The sequence below is a fragment of the Phyllostomus hastatus genome, unplaced genomic scaffold (genome assembly GCF_019186645.2).
Source record: "Phyllostomus hastatus isolate PE091 unplaced genomic scaffold, TTU_PhHast_1.1 phas_contig_86, whole genome shotgun sequence".
In the NCBI taxonomy this organism is placed as follows: Eukaryota; Metazoa; Chordata; class Mammalia; order Chiroptera; family Phyllostomidae; genus Phyllostomus; species Phyllostomus hastatus.
In genome coordinates, this window is record NW_025333977.1 from 40,163,707 (window position 1) to 40,190,452 (window position 26,746).

At 37.5% G+C, this 26,746-nt stretch overlaps 1 protein-coding gene across 1 annotated transcript in view; it reads right to left on the reverse strand.

The window, feature by feature from the left end:
- ATP13A4 (ATPase 13A4) overlaps positions 1–25,035 on the reverse strand; it is a 116,357-nt gene extending 91,322 nt beyond the window's left edge. The window contains exon 1 of the mRNA XM_045852075.1: positions 24,839–25,035. Within this exon, the coding sequence (XP_045708031.1) occupies positions 24,839–24,901 (63 nt within the window). The 5' untranslated portion in view covers positions 24,902–25,035. The remainder of the gene's footprint in view (positions 1–24,838) is intronic.
- Between the last annotated feature and the right edge of the window lie 1,711 nt (positions 25,036–26,746).

Below are 26,746 nucleotides of genomic sequence, written 5' to 3' on the forward strand. Positions count from 1 at the left end.
GTTGAAGTGTATGACCTCTTGAGTCCCTCTAAATTTTAATACCCATAGCCCCTGTAATAATAGAAACCTCCCAAACATCCACTAATGGATGTGGCCTACAGCCCACTAATGGGTGCACATCAAAGGTCATAAACATGCATGGAGATGCCTGCCTCCACTTCAAAGGCTATGTCCAAATGGCCTTCACTCAAGCGTCAACATTTTTTTAAGGAAAAAACAAGTGGTCTCTATTGCATCATTTGTGAAAATTGGTGTTAATATAGTGTGTAGGCCACCTGTTTGAGAATTATTAGACAGGCCCCTCTGAAAGACCAAGAATGCCATATTCAGGAAGTCCCATGCCTGAACCCAAGAAGGGGTTCTAGCCCATCATTGTGTGACTCCCTGGCCACTATGCCATTTTTATCAACTGAGTGTCAGCATCTCCCAGGTGACAAGGCCACTGGATTCATTTCCATAACTAATGTTTAGATTTGAGCATGGCCTTGGGGAAGGCTTCGCATATTCTATAAGAAGATCAAGCCAACACGCATGACTCTGATTTTCAAGGGTAGAAAAGGAGTCTCTTAATCTGCTTGAGAATTTTAAGCAAATGAACAGAGTAGCAGATGGTAAAATTAGAATAAGTGATAGGGAAATGGTGACTTACTGTATTTTGCTGTGTATAATGCACACTTTTTGCCCAATTTTTTGAGGGAAAAATAAAGATGCACATTATACATGTGTAGTACCTGAAATACCTTCCTTGTATCTGTTCTTGGGTTTTGTAATTATTTGTTACATAAAATTTCTTGTACCATAATATATTTGAAAATAAATGCTAAAATACCTTTATAACACAAAACACAAGTATTTAAACATAAATAAATAAATAATTGAATTAAACAATTAAAACAAAAGATTCTTTCCCTGAAAGTTTGGGCCCAAAGCGTGGGTGGGCATTATACACAGCAAAATATGGTACTAAGAATAGAAAATTGGGAGAACAGTGGGCCATAAGGAACACCAGAATTTCTACATTTTTCAAATATCTGGCATGCCACCCCCAGACAAGGTAATTCAGGACACAAAATGCTGGGCTAAATTGTTATGCCATAACCTCAGGGGGGGTTATGATTTATTATTACAGAAGTAATACATGCACATTTAAAGATTAAAATATTAAAATACAAATCAAAACTTTACATTCTCACAACCCAAAGATCAGCAAAATCAACAACTTTACTCATTATATTTTTTCTTTTACTGAAATGGACCCATGAGATGAATGCTATTTTACATCTGCTTTTTCATTCAATGGCTTCCATTTTCCAGGTCAGTGAGTTTTTATCTCAACTAACAGCCAAATCATATTCAGGTTTCACCGATGGATCCACTTATATCTACTACAACTGTTTATATATATATATATATAAAATATATAATATCAATATATTAATAATACTGTACATTTCACAATAAGTGTCTTACACTCCTATATGATTATTATTATACTTTTGCTGATTCTGTTAATATCTCTCTTTCCCTATTTTTTCCAGTCATTCTATAAGGGTCCATATCCCCAGAGCTACGTCCCTGCTGATTTCATTTTGTCACACAAAAATGACAAATAACCTAATCACCACCTGTTCTTTCACTTTTTAAGTAGTAACATTTACACCACAGGGAAATGTTCTTTTAAAAATCTCAAGTTTTTTATTTATAAAAAACATCATTTCTCCATGGATTTGTATATCAAACCATGACATTGTGCACCTTAAACTCATACAATGTTATATGTGAATTATATGCCAATAAAGCAAAAAATATATATATATAGCCTATGAGCAAAAAACTTAATTTTTGTTTTATTTTGCATTCTAAAAATTTTGTTGTATGATTTTATGTCAATTTAAGTTTGACTCTGAGCCAAATAAAAGGGATTTTCTTAGCACAGTGCTTCCAAATTTTTTCACCTAATGGCACCCATATTCTGACAGTATTTGCATATGGCAGATCAGTAAAAAGATGAGACCATTTAAATCTGGAGGAATCAATACTTTGACATTCCTAGAAGGACCTTGGCAATACAGCTGTAAAACCCCAGGGCCATCCGTGGAGCTCCAGTTGGGCAGACTTGCCTTATCCGATATGTATAGCAAAGCACTATCTTTCTCTTCCCTTATTTTGCTCAATCTAATCAGAGTCATTATCTAGCGAAGTTGCACCTAAAATTAGTATGTCCTAATACTACTCACTGTTCCTAGAATATTCTATCTAATCTCCCAGTATGTCTTTATTCAGCAGTTTATTTGTTTTTACTTTTGTGTTTGCTTTGCAAATGCTGCCCTAATAAAATTTTTTGCATTTTTTCTTTTTTTAAATTTTATTTTAATTTTGTTCAGGTACAGTTTTCTGTCCTTTACTCCCATCCCAGCCCACCCACCCATCCCTCCCCACCTCCCTCCCATTTCCACCGCCCCCCCTCAGTTTTTGTCCATGTGTCCTTTATATTTGTTCCTGTAAACCCTTCCCATTCTTCCCTGAAATTCCCCTGAAATTCCCTCCTTTCTCCCTTCTGGTCACTGTCAGCCTGTTCTCTATTTCAGTGCCCTAATAATTTTTAAAAGAGCTATTTAATTAAAATTTTATGAAGCCTCCCCAGTCCAAATTAATCTCAAGTTTACCCACACCCTTCTCATTCTCTGAATCACCACCACCACTATACATCCAGTTATGTAACACACAAATCTAAAAATTCCTTTTAATATTCCCCTCCCCCTCTCTCAATATCAAATTAGGTCTATTCATTGTGCCTCCTTGGTATTTTTCAAATTGATCTCCTTTGATACATTCCTGATACTATTACCTGTTTAGTTCAACCTGTATTCTCTGTAGCATCACTGCAAGGGCCACAGTTTCCAGGCCCATCTCAGTCTACATTGTTGTCCACACTGCGACAGAGTTACCTTTATAAAATGATATTCAATTTCAGTTCCTTATAGAGTGACCAACAGTCCTGGTTTGTCCAGGACTGAGGGGTTTCTTAGGATGTGGGTTGTCAGTGGTAATGCCCAAAAAGTCCAGGCACACCAGGATTGTTTGTCCTGTACTTAAAACTCGTAAATCCCTTTAGAAGGACAAGACAAGTTTTTACTCATCTTCCCCCCACTACATCAGCCTCAACTCTGTTTTCCTAGTCCCACTCCATCACACACATGCCCTGGGCACCAGCTTCGCCAAGATACCTTTCAGTTCTCTAAATGGAATGTGCTTTGTTCCTTTACATCTCAGTACATTTGTCCATTATGCCTCCCTAATTTAGAATGTCCTTTGCCTTATCAAGGTTTTAGTAAACCCCTACTTATTCATCTCACTTCTTTACTATTGGCACCTTTTTACTGAAGTCATCCAGGAACTGGCTGTGTTCTTGTGCACCTTGCATATACTCCTGTGAGAGTGCTCGCCCACCGAACTCTATTCTCCACCAGATACTGAGCTCTAGGGCTTTTCTTTATACGTCTAATACCTAGCACGGGGCTCACATATGATAAGTGCTTAATAAATGAAGAATGAAGGAAGAAGGAAGGGAGGAGGGGACCTCATTTCCCTAGATCAGTTTGCCTTCTATGTAGAATTTATAGGTATTTGAGTTAGTTGAATAAAATATTTGCTTTCCTGAATATACTGTTAGCTCCTTGAGGTGAAGAACCCAGCTTTACCTATTTCCACAGCATCCACACTGCAGAGACTCATTACATTTGTTCAACTGAAATAGTCTGGCTATTATCAAGGACAGAAAAGTTGGGTGACCTGAAGGTGTCTGTTGGGGGACAAGTCAAGAGAGACTGTGAGGATAGTAAGTGTGGTCCAGAGGTGATAACTGAGTGCTACCCCTTCCTAATACATGACTGCCATGTATTTATCTTTACAGCAATTACATTTTTCTCTTAGATGGAAACCTCTTTACTGATAAATAAATGGAAGTGTAGAGAGCTGAGATTATCTACCTGTTGATAATTTGGGCACTGGAAACTGTTGAAGCAGCTCTACCCTCAAATGGGTTCTCTGCCTATTGAAAAAGAAAAGATTCCTTGCTCAGTGATCATAAAGCCCCTATATGCAAGCCATAACTAAATATCTACACCAATGTGCCTAAATGGGAGACTACCAACCACACACATCAGAATCACATAAGCATTTTGAGGGCTACTACCCCAAATTCCTAAAGATATGGCCAGAGGGTGAAGGCATTTCCAGATCAGTATCTAGCTGATTCTTATGCACACTGGCATTTGGGAACTGCTGATCAATATGGTGGAAAAGACTCACCCTTTGGACAAGGGTGAGTAATATTTCTTCTGTTAAATAAGTATTATAATGATAACCACCTCATGGGGTTGATGTCAAAATTATATAATATGTTGCCTATAAAGCACTTACACAATACCTGATGTAGGGCAGGTTTTCAGTATACAGTACTGAAATGTACTGTATTAAGCACTTCTGTTTCTAGACTTTGGGTTCCTGGATAAAAGAACATACCTTTTTCATCATTATAGTGACCTTGGCATTTTAGCACCCAGTATAAGAACTTAACAGTAATAGGCCTCCAACAAATTGAATTACATTGAACTTTGATCTTGAATAAGGTTGGAGGAAAAACTGAAAACAGAATGTCATGTTTTCACTTAAGCTGGCCAAGATCTTTGACATATGCTGAAAGCCGGTCTGAGGGAGTTACAAGGGCATTCTTATACAATGCTGGCAGAAGCCTTCCACAAAGCACAAACTTTCTGGAAAGCAATTTAGCCAATTTGCTAAATGTCTTAAAAGGGTTTATAATTTTCACTATGGTAATACAGTTATTATTTCTAGGAATCTCTCTTAAGAAAATAATATGAAGTGAAAAGGTAAACTTCTATGGGTGTTTTTATGCACAAGTATAAAATAAACTTAGGCACTGGAAAGAACTTAACTGTCTAACTGTCTGGCTAAGGCAGTTAAAGAGAATGGTTAGGGAAATACCACACCATCCCAAAAATGGCATATCATTTAGTCATCAAATTGAAGTTTACAATAAAATTTTAATGATATGGGGAAATATTTATAATGCATTAAGTGAATAAAAATGTTTTAGTTTGAGTCCAATAACATAAAAGGAAATTTAGAGGAAAAAAGCGAGCAGAAAATACACAAAATGTTAGCAAAAAATAAGGTGATATTTATTTCTTGGTAGTTTTTTATGCTTTCAAAAATTTATACAATAGAATAGATTTTAAAATAGAGTCAAAAAGTAATACTGATTTTAAAAGCATATGACTTTCACTTCTAGAAACATGGAGTAAGCTTATTTTTTACTATTTTTCTCAATAAATTCAACTAAAATCCCTAGATATTATATAGAAAAAGAAAACATTAAAAGACTCCACATGATGAAGAAAAAGTAGATTGGCTATGGAACTTGTCAACTAAGGAATTAATGACATAGTAGTGAATTCCCTGGTTGGGGAGGGTTGTTTTGGGGGTTTTGGGGTGGGGGTTGTTTGTTGTTTGTTTTTCCTCATCTATGGCTTAAAGTAGAATAAGCTGTCAAACCTGAAAACAAGGGCAGACAACACACACACAGCCTTATCTGTCTAGCAGATGAACAAGAAAGGGTTCAAAGTTCACACAAAAAAATGTGGCTCCACCCCAACTATACCAGTAAGTGGGGAGTTTAGACTGCTCTCCTTATCATATTGTAAAGAGGCACCTCAACCCACTGCAAGGATAATGTCAGAGAAGTCTAAGTAGGCATCTGGGACTTTTACCTCCACCAAGCAGCAATTAGCACCCTTCCCCCTGTGGTGTCAGTAGAAACCGTGTGGAGCCTGATCTGCACTCCCAGCCAGCAGTAACAAAGTTCCTTCACCCCCACCCCATGCCCAGGTGTTGTCAAAGGAAACCTAGTGGAGAGTCAAGACTTTTTACTACCACCTAATAATAACAAGACCCCATCCCAAGGCATCAGTGAGACCATGTCGGGAGTAGTGAGGCACTCCCAATCCTCCAAGTCAGAGAGGTATGATTGAGATATGATTGGAAAGCTGGCACTCCAACTCAACCAGCAATAATGAAGACCCTTCCCCTCCTCAAGTGTCAGCAGAGGTTCAGTGGTCAACCTGGATTTTCATCACCAACAGACAGTAAGAGGTGGTGCCCTACTCTTACTCTGTTGGAGCATTGTCAACAAAGACAAGCCAATACAATCCAAAGTCCTATAATAATACCTAATTACAGAATACCTTAAAGTACCCAGGTTTTAACTTGTGAATAATCTCACCAAGCACAAGAAATCTTAAACTGACTGAAAAAAAATAGTCAATAGATGATAAAAGATAAAAGAGATGTAAGAATTATCTGATAAGGATTTTAAAGCACCCATCATATAAATGCTCTAACAAATCACATTTAAAACAAATAAAAATATAAAATATTTCAACAAAGCAATAGCAAATATAAAGTAGGACCAAAAGGAAACTTTAAAACTGAGTAATCACAATTATTGTTTTAAAAGTCAATTGATGGGCTGAATAGTAGAATAGAAGGACAGGAAAGAGTCAGCGAAATGAAAGCCAGAACAGTAAAAATTGCTCAATCTAAATTACAGAGAGAAAAGAGTGAAAAATTGTTGAACAGAGCCTGTGAAACTGTGAGAAAACATCATATCATTGGAATCCTGGAAGGAGAAGAGAAAGAAGGCATGACTGAAAAAATACTCAATAGCTGAAATTTCCAAATTTTGGCCAAAGACATACACCTACAAATTCAAGAACTTGAGCAAACCCTAAGCAGAATAAACCCAAAGAAGTCCACAGAAATAAATACATGTATAATAATCAAACTTGTAAAAACTAAAGACAAAGAAAAATGTCTTGAAAGCAACCAAAATATAGTAACACCTACCTATAAAGGGAAAAACAACTTGAATGATTGCAGATTTTTCATCAGAAAGTATAAAGGCCAGAAGGAAGTAGTACACATTTCAGGAGCTAAAAGGAAAGACCTGTCAATGTAGAATCTTATGTCCAGTGAATATATTCTTCAAGAATGAAAGGGAAATCAAGATGTTCAGATGAAAAAAAAATTAAGAGAACATGTTGCCAAAACACCAACCCTAAATAAATGACAAATGAAATATTTTCTAAGGACAAAATAAATAAAAGAAGAAAACTGGGAATATCATGAAAAAAAGAGAAATAATGATAAATAGGAATAATAGTAAACAGACTTTGCTTCTCCTCTTGTGTTTTCTAAATTACATTTGGCAGTTGAAGCTAAAATTATAATACTGATATGGTTCTAAATGTATACAGAATATTTAAGACAACTATAAACAAGGGTGAGTAAAAGGATAAAAAGTTGAATATTCTTAACTTTACTTGACCTGATAAAGAGAGAACACTAGTAAAGTGTGGCAAGTTATGCATATACAGTGTAGTACTTAACCACTAAAAAGCAATACAAAGAGAAACACTCACACACGGTATCCATAAATCAAAATGGATTTCTAAAAACTGTTTAAGTAACCCAGAAGAAGACAGAAAACAGAAAACAGAGAGACAAACAAAAACAGAAAGAACAAAACAAAAAATAAAATGGCAGACATATGCTCTCACATATCAATAATTACATGAATTTTAAATGGTCTAAACACATCAATTAAAGACCAAGACCACCAAGTGGATTAAAAAACATGACCCAACTATATGCAATCTACAAAGACTTACTTTAATGTAACAGTGTAAACAAGTTGAAATTTAAAAAAAATTTAATAACAGTTTCAATATTATTCAAGTGTACAGCAAGTAGTTAGACAATCATATACCTCATAAAGTGTCCCCCTGAAATTTCCAGTACCCAAATGGCAGCATACATAATCATTGCAATATTATTAGCTATATTTTCTATTAAGCAGGTTGAAATTTAAAATGGAAAAAGATGTATTAGACGAACATTTGTCAAAAGAAGGCAGAGTGGCTGTATCAATACCAGGTAGATAGACTTTAGAACAAAGAAAATTACTAGAAACATAGAACGATATTATATAATGATAAAAATTCAATCCACCAAGAAAACAGGGAAATCCTAAATGTATACACATCAAACAATAGAGCTGAAAAACATGTAAAACAAAAAGCAATAGAACTAAAAGGAAAAATAGAAAAATCCACAATTATAGTTGAAGACTTTAACACCCCTCTCTTAATAATTCATTGAACAACCAAACAGAAAATTAGCAAAGATATTTTAAAAACCTCAAAAATATCATCAACAGGTTCAAATTGGCATTTATAGAGCACTTCACCCAACAATAGCAGAATACACATTCTTTTCAATTGCTCATAGAATACATCCCAAGGTAGACCATATTCTGGGCAATAAAACAAATCTCAACGAATTTAAAAGAATTAAAATCATTCACGTTGTCCTCTAACCACAATGGAATAAAACTGAACAGTATTAAGAGAAATATAACAGGAAAATGTGCAAACATTTGAAAACTAAACAACATGCTTCTAAATCATTCATGGGCCCAAGAGGAAGACTCAAGGAAAAATTTTAAAATACCCTGAACTGAATGAAAATGAAAGCACAACCTATCAAAAATTTTGGAACACAGCTCAAACACTGCTGGAAGTGAAATTTTTATTGTAGAAGAGGAAATTCCCAATGTTTTAATCTAGGTTCCCATGTCAAGAACTTAGAAGAAGAAGAGCAAAAAAGTTCAAAGCAGGCAGAACAAAGAGAATAATAAATAATAGAAATAAATAAAATTATTAACAGAAAAACAATAGAGCTCATTCTCTGAAAAGACCGATGAAATTGACAAATTCTAGCAAGGCTGAGAGAGAAAAAAAGGGAGATATACAGATTATTAATTAATATTAGGAATAAAGATATCAAAACAAGAGAAAATACTATGAATAGCTACACACAGAAATTTGACAACTTAGATTAAATGAACCAATTCTTGGAAAGACACAACCTACCACCACTCACTCTAAATGAATTAAATAATTTGGATAACCTTATAACAATTTTTTAAAAATCAGATTCATACTTTTTAAGTTCTTTTTTGAAAAAAAGAAATCTGTAGTAATTGAATGATCAATTCTTCACAATCACTTTGGGCAAATTGAACAGGTTGGAACATTTCCCAATTCATTTTATGAGGCTAGTGTTACCCTGATAACAAACTACACAGACAGTACAAAAAAAGAAGGAAGGAGGCAATGCAGGAAGAGAGGAAGGGAGGAAACTGTAGACTACTATCCCTCAAGAATGCAGAAGCAAAAGTGCTCAATGAAATATTGGCAAATAAAATTCAGCAATATGTCAAAAGAATTATGCACCATTATCCAGCAGGATTTATTCCAGGGATGTGAGGCTACTTCGCATTCAGAATTCAATGAAACCCACCAGACTGAAGAATATAATCACATCATTTTATAAACTGATGCAGAAACAATATCTGACAAAATTTCACACCTCTTCATGATAAAAACTCTCAGAGAAATAGGAATGCAAGGGAACTGCCACTTGACATGGAGCATCTTTTAAAACTACAGGTAACATTATAGTTAATGATGAAAGACTAAATGTTCCCTTAAGATCAGGAACAAGACAAGAATGTCCATTCTCGCTACTCTTATTCAATATCACATGGGAGTTGTAGCACAACAAGAAAAAGAAAAAAACAGCACACAGAAATAAAACTTTCTACTTGCACATGATACAATTTCTACATAGAAAATCCCAAAGAATCTACAAAATAACTTTTAAAAATTATAAGTGAGTTTGTCATGGTCACAAATACAAAATAAACATACAAAGATCAATTGTACATACATATACCAGTAATGAACATATTAATACCAAAGTAAAAATACAAAACATTTACAACCACTTAAAATTGAAATACTTAGGTGCAAATCTAGCAAAACACATACAGGACTTACATGTTGAAAACTACAAAATGCTGATGAAGGAAATTAAAGATTGAAATACATGGAGAGATGTGACATGTTCATGGTTCAGAAAACTCAGCATAGTAGAGATTTCATTTGATACATGGATTTAATATAATTTCTATCAAAATTTCAGTTAGATTTTTTATAGATTTGTATAAGATTATTCTAAAATTTATATGGAAAAGTAAATGAACTATAATAGCTAAAACAATTTTGAAAAATAAGATAAAGAGGGAACAACCATTCTGCCTGATTTCAAAACATTATGTAATTATAGAGACTTTAATCAAGACTGGGCAGATTGGCACATAGATTAACTTAACAGACAAGAACCCAAGAAATATTTCTACATAAACATGCCCAACAGATTTTTGACATATGTGCAAAAATAATTCAGTTAACAAATAGCTTCTTCAGTAAATGATGCTGAAGCTATTGGACATCCATAGCCAATAAATAAATAAATAAATAAATAAAACCCTCAAACTAAGTTTCACAATTTATATACAAAAATTAATTCACAATACATTGCACACTTAAATGTGAAACATAAAACTTTAATAAAAAAGTAGAAAAATATATTGAAACCTAGGACTAACCAAAGAGCTCTTAGACTTGACATCAAAGTCACTATCTGTAATAGGTAAATGGTAAGTTGGGTTTCATAAAAATTTAAAACTTTGGTCTGTGAAAGAGCCTATAAAAAGGAGTTATCAACTGGAAGAAAATATTTGCAAGCCACATACCCAACAAAAGACTAGTATATAGAATATATAAAGAATTCATTCTAAACTCAGTAGAAGAAATCTGTTAGATAATTGATAAAAGATAGGAAGATACAGGTGGCAAATAAGCACACTAAAAGATGTTCAAAGTGCCTTGGCTGGCGTAGCTCAGTGGATTGAGTGTGGGCTGTGAACCAAAGCATTGCAGGTTCGATTCCCAGTCAGGGTACATGCCTGGGTTGCAGGCCATGGCCCCCAGAAACCGCACATTGATGTTTCTCTCTTCCTCCCTTCCCTCTCTAAAGATAAATAAATAAAATCTTAAAAAAAGAGATGTTCAAAGTTGTTACCTGTTAGGAAAATGTAAACTAAAACCACAATAAGATATTACTACATACCTATCAAAATGGTTAAAATAAAAAATAGTGACAAGAGCAAATGCTGGTGAGGACATGGAGAGCCTGGATTGCTCATACATTGCTAATGGAAATGTAAAATGGCACAGCCATTCTAGAAAACATTTTGGTAATTAAAAAAAAACCTAAACATGTAAGTACCATACAACCCAGTTATTGTTCTCCTGAGTATTTATCCCAGAAAACTGAAAACTTATGTATAAGCAAAAAGCTATATACAAATGTTTTGGTAGCTTTATTCACCATAGCCAAATACTGAAACAACTCAGATGTCCTTCAGTAGGCAAATGGTTAAATAAATCATGGCATCATGCTATACTATGGAACACTACTCAACAAGAAATAGTAATGAACTATTCATATACACAAAAACCTGGATCAATCTCCAGAGAATCATGCTGAATTTAAAAAAGGCAATCTCAAAGTTTACATACTGTATAATTAAATTTATATGATGCTCTTGAGAAATAGAGGGTAGATTAGTGATTGTCAGGACTTAAGGAAAAGATGCAGGTAGAAAGAAAATGGATGTGACTATAAAAAAGCAAAATGAAGGATCCTTGTGGTGATGGAAATGTCTCTACTTTGTACCACAGACAGTTTCTTGTTAGTGATATTGTACCATAGTTTTGCAAGTTATTACCAATAGGAGAAGATGGGGAAAGGGTACACAGAATCTCTGTGTATATTATACCTTACAACTGTATGTACACTTATGATTATCTTTACCAAAAAAATAACTTTTAAAAAGAATGTGTCAGAGTAGATTATCTCTGAATGTTTTTGTATATCTAAAATCCCATGATTTCGGGAGAGAGGGTTCCAAGGAGTCACTGGCTCCAGGTTATAAACAGTTGCACTGTTTTCAGCAGGTGAAGTTTCTATCCACCTGGACTCCGATGTTCTTGATGGTCTGTGAAACAGCCTAAACTCTGGACCGCAGGCTCTGGACAACATCAAAATGAGGTATGCAACTGAGTATGTGAAAAGGAGGTATGTAACTAAATCAGGCAGAGCCTACAGATCTATATCTATTTAGAGATGGGAAAAAAACAGAGGCCAGACAAGGGGAAAATCCTCACACAAAATGAATAGTTAGTGAAAGAACCCACATTAAGAAGATTCCAGGCCAGTCTGCAAATACTTGCTGACCTGACAGCTTGTCCAAACCCTTAAACACCACACAGCCCTGGTCTTTTCAGAACACCATGAAAATGACACCAGTGGACGAAAATACTGGGACACTCCTAACAAGTAACATTTTATCATGGTGATAAAGAAAAAGTTTAAAAAAGAAGAAATGAGGCCAGAAAGAAAAGATAAAGAGCAAAGGTCAAGCAACTTTTCCTGTAAAGCACCAGATAGAAAATATTTTCAGCTTTGCAGGCCTTACAGCTACTGGGCTCTGCTGCTGTTGAGCAAAAGCTGCCAGAGGCAATCTGTAAACAAATGCAGGGAGCTGTTGTAAAAAAAAAAAAACCACTTTATTTACAAAACAATCAGTGGGCCAGATTTCACACACAATGCACAGTTTGCAGACCCCTGTCATTGAGAAACAACAAAAGCATTTAGTGTCTGCACCTGTAGTGATGGCACCTACCTGACGGAGTTACTGTGAATTTAAAGTTAAGAATGCTTAGCCATGGGCATAGGACTCTGTAAGTGGTCAATAAGTGTTAGTTATTACTCTTATTATACAAGAATCATTGTGATCAGAGACGATTGATCTGGGTCTGAACGGACAGGTCTGAACTCCTCATCATCAACCACCTTTGAAACAGAGTAAGTGGCTGCTGTCCTTCCTCCTGGTAGATGTCCCTGTAAAATCCCAGAGTCCCTGTGGATTTCAAAAATGAATCACACCAAGAGAGGGCGGCTTCTTTAAACTCTCATAGAAGATATCTTTCTAAGACTTTCCGAGGTAAATTTCCAAGAACTATGCCACATGAAGCGTGGTTGAAGAAACAGAGTGTGCTTCGCTGGAGAAGACCTGCCTCGAGGGGTGGAGATGGGGGACACGTGAGAACAAGTCGTAAGTGTCTGAGTTCTAGAAATGGAAGCCTGATTTTTGACAGGCGACCCAAAAAAGGCAAAAGAAATAAGACTAATAAAGTCAAGTTAATTGAATCATATTTCATTTCAACACAAGGAGGAAATTTTTAAATAGTCAACTCTGTCTTATAAATGATTTAACTTATGATGAATTTCTTCCCCAGGGGCATTTTGGGAAAGGGGCAAATATGTATCCTTTCAGGCCTCTGGTTTTATTTTGCTTATTAGTTCATTTTATTCATTAGATTCCCCTTATAGATGAGAGAATATGGTGTTTGTCTTTCACCAACGGGCTAATATGAAAAATGGAATAGACCAGCAGTGACCAGAGGGCCAAGGGAGGGTGATGATGGTGGAAAGAGGGGGAAAGGACTGGTCAAAGAACATGCACAAATGACCAAGGACATGGACACAGTGTGGGATTGGCTGTTGGAGTTGGGGGTGGGCTGGGCAGAGGAGAGCAAAAGGGGGGAAATCGAGACAACCCTAGCAAAATAACAATAAAAAATAAGAATAAAAATAAAAAACAGATGTGGAAACAGAAAAAAATCGTACCCCTTCATGGAAATGCCTCATTAGTCCTGGTCTCTACTGCCGAGACAGGTATTGAACTGATGTGGCCTGACAAGTGTGTAGACACCCAAAGGCCACAAAACATACTCTGTTTAAAAAAGTCCCTCCAGCTTATACAAAACCCAGACAAGATTTATATGCAGAGATGTTCACTTTAATATTATTAGTAGTAGTAAATAGAAAGCAATTTATGTATATAACAAGGTAATCATTGAAGAATATTATATAGCCATTAAAGTTATATTTATGAAGTGTTTTTAATAACACAGGGAAATATATATGAAATAATATGAAGTGAAGAGAAGCAACATAAAATTATGCAGTATGACTTCAAATTTAATTGAAAAATGCTGAGGCATAAACCAAAAAGACTGGGAGATAAATGTATCAAATAAAACACTGATGGTACTTGCCCTGGGCGAGAGCATCGTTGTGATTCTTCTTCTACTTCTATACTGTACACACTTTAATCATTAACTATGTTTCAATTTTAAAACCAGAAAGCTAATATATTGTTTTAAAAAGTCCTTTTCTACCTCTTCATAGATATCTAAAATATCAGCAGGAAAGCTCTATCTTTTCCATTCTTTCTTGCAAAGAAATTCACCTGGGGAACTTGACTGCCTCAAATATTGTTGGTTCAATTTAGTTAAACTATTATTTGTTAACTATCAGATTGAATTCTGTTTGTGTGTTTGTCCACTTGTATTTTTGTTCAGACCACCCAGTTGCCATTTATCTCACCCCAGGTAACAGCATCCAATGCCCAGTTTTCTTGTCCAACCATCCCCTTCACCATCCTCAGCGGCTGTGACTCTGGTCCCAACTCGAGGAGTGAGAATGGCACTAGGAGTATTTTGCTGAGACTTTTGAAAGAAAAGCAAATTATTTCTTCCAGTGGCATAGCACACAGGGGTGTGTAACCCTAGTTATCAGAGGGCCCCGTGTAAAATCTGAGAATAAAACCAGTGTGACCAAACTGACAAAGGTCTGTTACTTCTAAGTAGGAAATCCTCTCCCAGGGCACAAGCAAAAATCCATTTACATTGGATGAAGGATAGAAGCAAAAACCCTTTTCCACTTATAATCCTGAAACCAGGATTCTATAAAATCAAGCCTAAGTAACTGCTAGGGGCAGGGCAGGAAGCTCCACCTCAGGCCAATTACGGATACTACAGCAGTGGCTGCGTGCCATGGAGAGGATGAGCAGGAAGATGATAAAGAGGATGAGCAGGAAGATGATAAAGACCACTCCCCAGATATCTGATACCAAGAGACATCCTATGACTAAGCCGGAGAGTGGCAACAGATACCTCTCTCTCCCCACAGTAGAAGCCAGCACTGAGTGACAGCCAAGAAGGCCACCACTGGGGGAGGGGCTAGAACATGAGCAGAGAGCACTTCTGTGACACAGGCATGCGTGGATGGCTGAAAACTGAGGGGGTATCCAGGCCATCTGATTCTGGCACCTGTGCTCCTAGTCACTTCCCCCGAAAGATCAGAGAGCTCTGACTTCTATAAAATGAGATCTGGATGTTTTGTTTCTCAAAGCTCAAAATGGGAGTCCAAACTATAAAACAGCTGCTAAACTAACTCACCCTGTCTTGGGCTCAAATAGGGGAAGAAATAGTAATAGTGCTGGCTGAAGCAGTGGTAGTATGGTAGTGAGGGTAACAGTGGCGGCAGCAGTGGTCACAGTGTGGTGTAGTACTAGTGGTGGTGGTTGCAGCAGAGTGGGTAATGGTAGCAGTATTGGTAGTGGGAGTGAGTGCAGTAGCAGTAGCAGCGGTGGTAGTGTTTTTGCTAGTGGAAGCAGAAAGCTGCATTGAAAGGCCTGAGGTAGTATAACTATTAGAGTTAGGGCAAGAGCCTTGGAGTCAACTGGCTGTGGCTCAGGTTCTGTTTTTGCTAACTCTTAGCTTCCAGATTTAGATAAACTACATAATTTCTCAGTGGTTCCTTTTGTAAAATTGGGATCAACAACTCCATTGAGTCAAAAAATAGAAAAAACTCATAATATTTTGCACAAAAATCTTCAAGTCACCTTATCAGAAATGTATTAAGTAACTTCAGTGTTACATGCAAGATAAGACACAGTCCCTGCAAATAATAACTCACAATCAGCTGAGGGAGAAAGAGAGACACAGGACTCTACTATAAAACTTAGTGAAAATAGCTGAGGTAGGCTTTCAAACCTACTCCAGACAAGGAAGTAATTAACCGTGGCCCAGGAGTTCCCAGATGGCTTAATGAAGAAAGTCAGGCTTGAGGTGGTTTCTGACAGATGAGTGAAATTCTGATGGGCAGGTATCAGCATGAAGACATGTCTGGCAGAGGAAGTCTGTAATATATTCTGGCAAGAGCAAGCAGGTCCCATTTGGGTAGTTGGAGAAGATGGGAAGTAGAAGAGTATCTCTTGGAATTGGCCCAAGGAAAAACCCACACAGGGCAGCTTCGCCTCTGATTCGAAAGATCCTTAAGCTTGGTGATTGAAAGAGCAAAGTTGAAAGAGAGCAAAGTTGTAGGTAAATGTGTGCCATAAAAATTAACCTATTTTTCCATCAAAAAGCATATAGAAACCACCATTCACATCTACCCAAACTCAATTCTTATGAACTGACCTCTGAGACTTTTTTCTAAGACTTGAGTACCAGTTTGAAAACCCTCTAGCCACAGATCCACAAGAAGCTAATAGGTTCCAGAAACGCTTATATGATTACAGTCTCAGCCAGGGCCTTGGGTGCAACAAATAAAATCAGAAAATGCCCTGGCCTGGGGCTGGGGGACGTAATAGTTCTCTAGAAAGCACAAGGTATGGTTGAGCTTCCTCTCTGTTCTTCTTCTAAGGGGGCATCCAGGGCCCAAGTTTACATGATGGGCACCCAGAAATAGCTGTAAGCTATTTAGGTAGATGGTCCCACTCTGACTAGTCTTCACAAAGCTTTGAAATAGCCACAGCGTTTTGAAATGGCATCCTGGAATGAATCTCCTCTGCTCACATCACCAAATCAACTCTTTTCAAGGCCGAGTCCCTGTGCTTTGTGTTTTCTGTGGGCCTGAGGACTCTACAAGGTTCAGCACAGGTTATCAGTTCTTGTGAAATTCATTGTTTAGTCATTTATGTATGAATAATTCACACAGTAATGGCCATAAATTTCCAGTTCCTGCTTTATATCTCCAGATGTGTTCTTCTTTACTTGACTAAAAAAAAATCTCACAGAGCTTTGGAAAAATCAAGAGTATCACTTAAATTTGGGAGATGTTCCACTGAAATTTTATCTACCTATTTTAAAACTTTTTTCTGTTTTATTTATTTTGTTACATTTTTTACATTTTATTTTAATTGTTGTTGCAGTACAATTTTCTTTTACTCCCATCCCAACCCACCCACCGAGTCCTCCCCTCCTCCCTCCATTTCCGCCCTCCCCTAGTTTTTATCCATGTGTCCTTTATACTTGTTCCTGTAAACCCTTCCCCTTTGTTCCTGAAATTCCCCTAAATTAAAACTTTTTAAATCATATTTTTGTGGCTGTTGGAGAGGACCTCAAGAAACCACCTGCATTGGTCCCTGTTTCAAACCAATAAGGTGCTATTTTCTCTACCTTGTAAATGAGGTGAAGTCAAATGAGATGACCATGATTCGCTTTGAGGTTGTAAGCATTAGTGACGGTGAAGCCAAGGCCATCATGCTGGTCCCCAGTCCCCTAATGTGCTTTTTTTTTCAATTATACCTGCTGTTTTTGCCACTGTTAATAAATAAAATAGTGCACCCAGAATTTAGTAAAACTAAGAGACAGTAAGTCACTATGCTTAAAGTGGGGACCGAAGCCATAGCTTTCCATTTACTTGGCCAAATGAATGTGGTCATATTGCTTAATCTCTCTATTACTCAGTTTCCTCACATGCAGTAGAGAGGTGATAATTCCACATAAGGACGCTGAGGGGAGTAAATAAATTACAATGAGAAAAGTTCTTAGTCCTGATCAATCACCATATACGTGTTTGCTATTACTGTTGCCATCCCCACTCCCAACCTGTTCCTAATTTTCCTCGTGAGAGTAAATGGTAGCATCATCTTCTCCCATTGTATGGACTAGAAACTTTAAAGGCATCCTTAATAACTACCCGTTTTCTCTTACCCCACAGTCTATGAATTACAAAGTCTTTTTAACTCTCATTTTTAAATATCTCTTAAATCTATTCTCTGCTCAGTTTCCTGTCTGACAAGGTGATAGCTTCATCCTGAATGCCTCACTTGGGCTATTTCAAACACCTTTTTCCTGGTCTCTTCTCCTTCAACCAATCTTCCTTCCCCCGTGATGTAACATCCTTTGGAAAGGCAAATCCTACCAGAACATTCCCCATTTTAAATCCTCCAGCAGCTTCCCCATTGTGTTTGCCAGGCTGGTGTTAGTCATTCTGACCAAAGCCAGCCCAACCTCCAGAGATCCTAACTCAGCAGGCCTGGAACAGGTCCTAGGAATCTATGTTTCATGTACTCCTGAGTTTCATCATGGACCAATGTTTGGGAATCATTGGAAAAGATAAAATATACACTCATTTGGATGTCTTATAAAGCCTTCACAAACTTACCCTCAACTACCCTGCCAGGGAAATTAAATGACATCTTTTCCCTTGAAGTTGTTTTTGACTGAGTTGCTCCTTCTGTGCTCCCACAGCTCTGTGTGCATAATTCCCCTGATTTTCTCGCACCCCTAAATCCCCCACTTGTAGGGCCAGCTTTATGGGCACGCAGCCTGTGCAGTCACACAGCACCCTTTCCTCAAAAGGGCCCTGAATTTGGTTTAATGTCCTGCTACAGCTATTCTGAGTTCTTAGTACTTGTTCAACAAGGGACACCTCATTTTCATTTTGCACAGGGCCCCACAAATTATGTTCTCAGTCTTGCCTACTCAACTGTGAACTCTTTGAAAACAGAAGCTATTTGCTATTCACTTGAAATTCTTCTTGGTTAGAACAGGATTCCTGGTATAAAGAAGGGTTTTGGTAAATATTTGTTGAGTTTATACATGAATGGATGAAAGGATAGAATAAAGCATCTCATAGAAAAATAGCGTAGTATGGCTAATTAACTCTGAAGAATAAGCTTTGTTTACGGCTGGGGAAGAGAGGAGTCAATTGATAAGTTCACAAGATGACTGACCTTCTCAAATAAGTAACATAAATTTTCCTAGGTTTCTCTTTAAATTGCTCTATTTCTCCTTTGAGCCCTGCTGCCTCCTTGTTCTTCTCAAAATTCCAAATTGCTGCTTAACAGAGCCTGCAATGGCACTATGGTAAGATGTGCCTGGAGTGTTTGTGCCAAGCACTGTGCTAACTTTGCGGGTACTGGGAATGGGGAAGGGGAGGCCATAGAAAGGTGACCCAAGCAGGGTCCCTGTTCTCAAGAAGCAATTAAATCTTAATTTTTAAGAGCTTCTGTCAAAGATGAGTTGACTTCATGGGAGTTTTGCAGTAATGAATTGAAAATAAAGACACTAGACTTGGCCAGTGGCCCAGCTTCCTGAACATTTCAACTGACAAAATGTCTCAGTCTGAACACAATTCCTCTACTATGAGATCTGTGGGTTCACTAGTTAACTTTGGCAACCAACAAAGAGGTGCTCATAAAGCATAATAAATAAGTGGCTATTGAGGTGGGGGAGGTGCTTTTGTTCCCTGGTGTTAGAGAAGAAAAGATGAACATCAACTATCAAAGTGAGCCAAATAATTGGTGAGAACAGATGTCCTTCGCTTATGCTGAAGGAACGACAGGACTTCCAAAGTGGCAAACACCACCCTGCTACCATATTATTGTCTGTGCCAGTGCTAACTTCTTGCTGTTCTCATAAGTGACATGGATGTTCAAAAAGAGTTTCTCCTCCTAACTGGTGTAGCTCAGTTGGTTGGGCATTGTCTCACAAAGCAAAAGGTTGCTGGTTTGGTCCCTGGTCAGGGCACATGCCTAGTTTATGGGCTTGTCGCTGGTCGGAGTTTGTCCTGGTCAGGTCTTGTACAAGAGGCAATCCATCCATGTTTCTCTCCCTCCCTCCCTCCCCAACGCTCTCTCTCTTAAAAAAAAAAAAGGAATTTTACCCTGACTGCTGTGGCTCAGTGGGTTGGGAATCATCTTGCAAACTGTGAGGTCACCAGTTCAATTCTTGGTCAGGGCATGTGCCTGGGTTGTGGACCAGGTCCCTGGCTGGGAGTGTGTGAGAGGCAACCAATTGATGTCACTCTCACACATCAATGTTTCTTTCCCTCTCTTGCTTGCTCCCTTCCCCTCTCTCTAAAAATAAATAAATAAAATATTAAAAAAGAAGAGTTTCTCTTGCTGTTCCACAATCCATAATTTTTAGTCACCCAGTCTACTACTTACTAAATTATTGGTGATTACATTAAGAGATTATAGTCAAAAAAGTACAAATGCCAACACACATATAGGCATGTGTTCAACTTCAATTCAAGGGAATATAAAAATAATACAGCCATAAAGCATCATTTTCACATACCAGATGAGATGAAGTTCAAAATATTGATAATGCTTAATGTTGACAAGTAGAAAAACCAAGTGTTCTCAAAAAAGACTGGTAATCAAAATAGAAATTAGTGCAACTACAACCCTAAGGAGAGCAATTTAGCATTATATATCCATCAAAATTTAAAATGCACATCCCCTTTCATATAGCAATGCCATGTCTGGGACTTTATCCTAAGAAAATAATGTGACAAATAGGTAAAAGTCCATGTGCAAACTTGTCCACTGCAGCCAAGAGTTTAAAAATAACCTAACTGAGCACAACATGAAAGATTTGCTTAATGTAGCATAGTTCATTCAAACACCATTTCGTTAACATGAGTCAGAAGCTCACTTATTTTATCTTCTTCCAGTTTAGTTAAGTGTACTTTCTGGTCATTTAGCTAACCTGTCATTAAAATATAAAATTTTAGACACTGAAATAAAACACAATTTAAATACTGAAATGGTCATGTGGAGCTATAATTACCAGAAGGAAAATATATCCACAAGATTTTTAGGTGTTATAAAAAGGTCAGCTTTCAAAAAAGGTGTAGATGAAGTAACTCCATTTTTTTGTTAAAAATGCTTATTTGTTAGTATGTGTGTGCATTCTTTAAAGGATAGATTGTGATTGATTTTGCTTTGGCATGATGCATTATGCAAATAAATGGATGATATCCGAATATAATACCTCTGTTGTATTTGGAGATATCCAATACAGTATCATGAGGGGAACAAAGATAAGTCTTGAGGAAATAATGTATTCAGTTGCATGCTGGTAAATATTTAACAACTTGCCCTCTGGTGGGGCAGGGTTGGAGTCCTATTTACTAATTTTTGTGGCAAATACTTTCAACATAACTCATTTCGAGCTACTGATGTGGTGTCACTGAGTGTGGAGTCGGGAAGAGACACACAGCAGCGCACCATCACATAGTGTTTCTGTGACACACATGCAACAGGTGCAAATCATCACAAGGGTATAGGTAATGTTAAGATGCAGTAAACTAATTAGAAAGTGATGCACTTTGTGCATGCATACTTTATAAGCCTGAAAGGAGCTGTCACTAATATAATAATATTGATCATGTCTGAGTGTAAATTTCACGAATCGTATTTACTTCATTCTTTAGATCTTCACATGTCAATTTACTATCTTTACAATAACATGTTATCTGTATAATCAGAGGAAATAATACAAGGTTTTTTTTCTTATTTGTTAAAACCTAAGGCAGAAAAAAATGTCAGGGAATATTACTTTTAACACCACTCTTACTGGAGCAAAACACTTTTCCAAATGGAGTTTGATTTCACTGAAGTGTCACTAAGGACAATGGTGAGCAATGTTTCAATCAATTAAACCATGATATATCTGTTTAGTCATGCTGTAAGGGAATGAGTATTCAGGGTTTCAAAGACCTTTCAAAATGTAAAAGTGAAACATCAGAATTCAAAGGCCCTCTGATACCCTTGTAGAACCTAAGTCCTGAGACAGGTAGGTGGTTTCCCAAGGTAAGCACTACAAGGCAGGTTATAAAGTGACTCAGCTCCTCTCCATTTATAAGTGGTCTCTATAGCTTGTGGTCAAAGTATGTATTCCTCACTTGTTCTTACTTAATGAGAAGAGAGGACCTCAGTGTATTCCTCACTTGTTATTATTTAATGAGAAGAGAGGACCTCATTTTGGGAAGCAGTATTCACTTGATTGGCTAATTGCTGAAGCCTCTTTCATCTTTGTTTAGGTAATAGCAGCTTACTCTTCTCTAGAATTTTACACTTTTCACAACACTTCCACACAGATGACCTCAGTTGTACTTCATACAAGCCCTGTGAGACAGGTAAGATGAAAGGACCACTCCTAGTTTACAGACAGGAAAACCTGAGGCTAGCACAGGCAAGCGGCTACCCCAAGGCTAGCGAGAGCCAGGTGTCTGGTCCGGTCACTGTGTGGTCTGGAAGTCAGTTTCTTCTCCGAGGCCTCTCTGAGTCATCTGGGTGAACCTTCTCTAGAGGTCAATGTCTCCCCTTTCCTCCCTTGTCCCTTTAACAAACTCTTTCTTTCATTGGTTCCTATCTCATTTTGTACTTAAAGTTGTTACTTTCAGGTCACTCAGAGTTGCTCTTTAGTTTCTGTTTCTTTTATACTAGAATGAAAGATAGTCCCAAACATTTTTAGGCCTGGATATAATCCTGTTCTTCTCTATTTGACCTGAGGACTGACCCATAGAGTGCTGTTTCCTCTTGAGATTTGAAGTGATTTCTGTCATCAGAGAAATGACTTCCGCGAAGGCCCTATATATATTATAAAGCAAGAAACTGTAAACACTTTGGTGTGACACATTTCTATGTAATCTCAGCTTTCTAAAAGGCTTAACATTGAAGTCTGAAGAGACAGGCTTACTCAGTAAACACTAATCATATATAACAGAATGGATCCTGGGGAATCAAAGATCATATGTTCCCCCAAGCTTTGTTTTATTAAGGGAGGAAGTGGGTTCTGTGAAGAGTACAATGTCCTTGGGAAGAAATGAAAAGTGTATCAGTGAGCTACATTCAGGTCCAGAGACAAAAGAGCTACCAACTTATATGAACCTCTGTGGCGACTCAGCTCCAATTTATGCTTGACCTTAGACAAGCCCATCCTCAAGTACATTAGTTTCCTCATAGTTACTATGGGAAATCATAATGCCTACCTCCCAGGGTGTAGTTGAAAACTAAATTAGCTAGTGGCCTAAAATATATTTCCAAAACTAAAAATCATTGTGAACACACATGGAATACATTTCAGATATCAGGATAATTTTTGAAGTTTACTGCTCTTGGCAAGGGGAATGGGGTCGTTCATTAAAAAGGGACAGAGTGTCAGACACTGCAACAGGCAGGTGGCCAGGTTTTTCCAGGCAGAACAGGGTGCATACTAATTGCTGCACCTCCACTGAGACTCTGGCCAAGAGACTCCTCTCCAGAAAACACAGTGTCCCTTTCCATATCAAAGGCTCTCTCCTCATTGGGCTCCCAGCTGCATACAAAATGAGCGGACACCCTGTTGCGTTGGGGAGAGCTATTGTGAAGATGAATATCAACAAAATTGCTTCGCAAGAGTGTGTAAAGTCCAGAAGGGACAGTAGTCTCCCTAGAATTAAAAGTGTCTACTTGCAAAGTACGTTCTTAATGACTATTGAATGACAAATTGTCGAAGAGCAAAAATAAGTGTATGGGAAAAACATAGATATGTTTTGATCTGATCATTTGAGGGAGGATTAAAAAAATTAGAGGGAAGGAGACCCTGCCTTCTGGTTAGTAGTATTCAAGATGGGAGTCAAAGTTTCAACTTAAGATAGAGAGTAATGGAATACTCATTCTCTAAAGAAAATACTTTGGAAAAATAAAAACAGGGTCAGAAGGTCATTTCTGATGACATTTGTGTAGGTCATAAAAGCAATTGCCATTTAGCGGTCAAATTTTTAAAAAGTAAGGAGGTGGTTAAGAAAGCCACAAAAATCTGGGTGCCTTATAGTCCCGTATAATTTTTCAGCTTTGATAGCAGAAGGGATCTACTTTTGAAAGCCCAAAAAATGTTGTTGCTATAGGAACAGGTAAGCAGATTAGACTTGAAAGAGTAGTTTAAGAACAAAGAATTTAATAGTCAGGGCTAAAGCAACTAACCAAGAAAACATTTTAAGTAAATATCTTTTAGGTTTGTTATTTACATATTAATTCCAGGAATATAAAATGTTATTATATAATGAGAACATCACATTTTAATTACATCATTACTGGCACACAAAAAATATGCTTACACCATTAGCAGAAACTCCTTATTAAACAGAAGTATGCATTTCTAACTCTCTCTTGATTACATCGTAATTAAGAAATACAGCTTTAAATTTAGTGAGAGTGTAAGAGTCATCTTTGATTTTTCTACAGCTCCCCCAACAGGGACACATCAAAGATGAAGAGAATATGAACTACAGAAACTTTTTTCTAACCAACCTCTATAACTACAGAGCTACAGGTAAAATTCTAGAAGTAAACAGAAAAGTGTGTAGGCTGATAATTGTTAATATTTTATATGTTTTTACCATCCAACAGTCTTTGCAAACACAGATCTGTGAGAAGAGAAAAAGGTCAAAGACCCAGCTGCACTCTCATTACCCTGCTCATGTTCTGCTTCTCCCTATCAGGGCATACACTGCCCTCAACCCTAGGAATTTGCTGAAATAATAGAAGTTTTGAACAGAACTTGCTTGGTTGGTAAGGCTCAAAAATGCATCATAACGTGGCATTGTGCCTCTCCCCCTTTCTGTTTTATGTTTAAAAGAAAACATTCTTGATAAAATGAAGACAATATTTCCAGTTTAGCACATTTCTGCTGGCAAAGGCTACATTTATAGGTCAGAAAGCCTTCTCAAGCATAATTTTTTCTCACATAATGCCAGAATCAAATTGCAGACAAGTGTGTGTGTGTGTGTGTGTGTGTGTGTGTGTGTGTGTGTGTGGCCGTATTGAAAGCTGGGAAGTAGGAATGGGAAGAGAGGAATGTGGCTAAAATCTTACCATCTCATTCTCTTCTCCTTCATTGAGCAAAGCATGTTGGCCCTTCTCAAAGTGGTTCCCCATGAAAAAGTGACTCCACGCCTCCTCCCTGACCTTCCCAGAGCAGACGCTCCCAGGACGAACTTGCAGAGCCACTGGCAGCGACACCAGCTGAGTGAAAGAGTTAATGATTCTCCAGGTTAAAACTCCTTCTTGAGTACACACCTTCACTCAGCAAGTGCCAATACTCAGCAAACTGAACTGACTCCTCCCATGAGTCACCCTCTGCTCAGAGGATTTTCTGCCTGCTCCTTGCTTACTGCATTCTGTCAGAGCAGCTGTCCCAAAGGAGGCTGCTCCCATGCCGATCTTTTTGTGCCCAACTTACAGGGAAAGAACTCATTGCCTCCCCAGTGCCTGCCAGCATAAGACATCTGACTGCAAAACCAACTGGACAATGCAGAGTTGGCAGGACCTTCTGAGGAACTGGGCAGAGTAGAGAACTCCCAGGTCACTGCCTTATTCACAGAGGCTGAGGAGCTGGAGTGAGGCTAACAGAGCTGCAGGTGTCATTTGATTAAAGAAAGTCCCCAATCCACTGACTTTTAGGAGTGTCTGCATTCACTTTACTTACAAAAGGTACAAATTATGACTTCAAAAGGCATTTGTTATTACATTTCTTTGTGTGTGCTAAAAGCATTCTACTTAAAGTACATGTAGAATTATTTACTTTTGTGAAAAATGTGTAGAGAAAGAACAAAGGTATAATCAAACTATTTTATGCGGTCTTTATTAAAACAAGGGTAGTTAAATGCTTATGGAGGTCTAGAAATAAAATAATCAGGTGACTATGTGACAAAACTCATTTTTTAACTTATTCACGCATTCAGTACATATTATTTGAGCACAGAGACTACATATATAAGTCATTATATTTTCTACCTTCAGACTGATGTAGGGATTTAAACATGCAAACAAATACAAAAGAAGATGGTTAGTTATTATGAAAGCCAAAACGGTATTTGTAATCACATTTCTTTGTGTTTGCAAAAGTATCTATTGCATGTGTATATGGAATTAAGTTTACTTTTGTGAAAACGTGAAGAAAGAATAAAGATGTAATCAAACTATTTTATGCAGTCTCCTTTCACTAAAATACTGGTTGTTAAACTCTTAAGAAGGTCTAGAAATAAAATATTCTTCCAACAGCAAAGGTATTAGTCCTATTTCATAGATGAGCAATCCTTGCAGCCCTGCCCAACCTCCCCCAGCTAGCTGGAGAGCCTGGCTTCAGGATTTGGGGTGACTACAGCTCTGTGTGCTTTCAACGCAGTCACGCACGGCATGCTGACCTTTCAGTCAACGATGGGCCTCACACACTACCGCGGTCCCACACGAGGAATTTAAAAACCTCTATTGCCTGATGACATGTTGACATTGTAGCCATCGTAGTGCCGCAGCTCCATACATTACTCTCCTGCGTGGGGTGACGCTGGTGGAAACAAGCCGCCTGCACTGCTCATCGTAGAAAAGTATAGCACGTACGAATATGTACAGTACTTACTACTTGATAATAATAACAAATGACTATATTACTGGCTCATGCATTTGCTATATACTTTTATCATTGTTTAATAGTGTACTCTTCCTCCTTAAAAAAGAGAAGTTTGCTGTAAACAGTATGCATGTTATGCTGGCAGCAGCTCCACAGGTCGTGTGTATACTGTGTCTCTGGTTTGCAACATTTTCTCTTGTGCTTGATTTATTCTCCCCACTGTTAAGGCGCACATGACTGTGTTCCAGAAATAATGGCTAAAGTGTCCATTATTGCCTGCAATTGGGATGAAAGATTTTGCCTTTACTATTTTTTTTTTCGCTCAGAGAAAGAAGCATATTTTGTCATAAAGTCAATTGTTCACCCAAGCACTT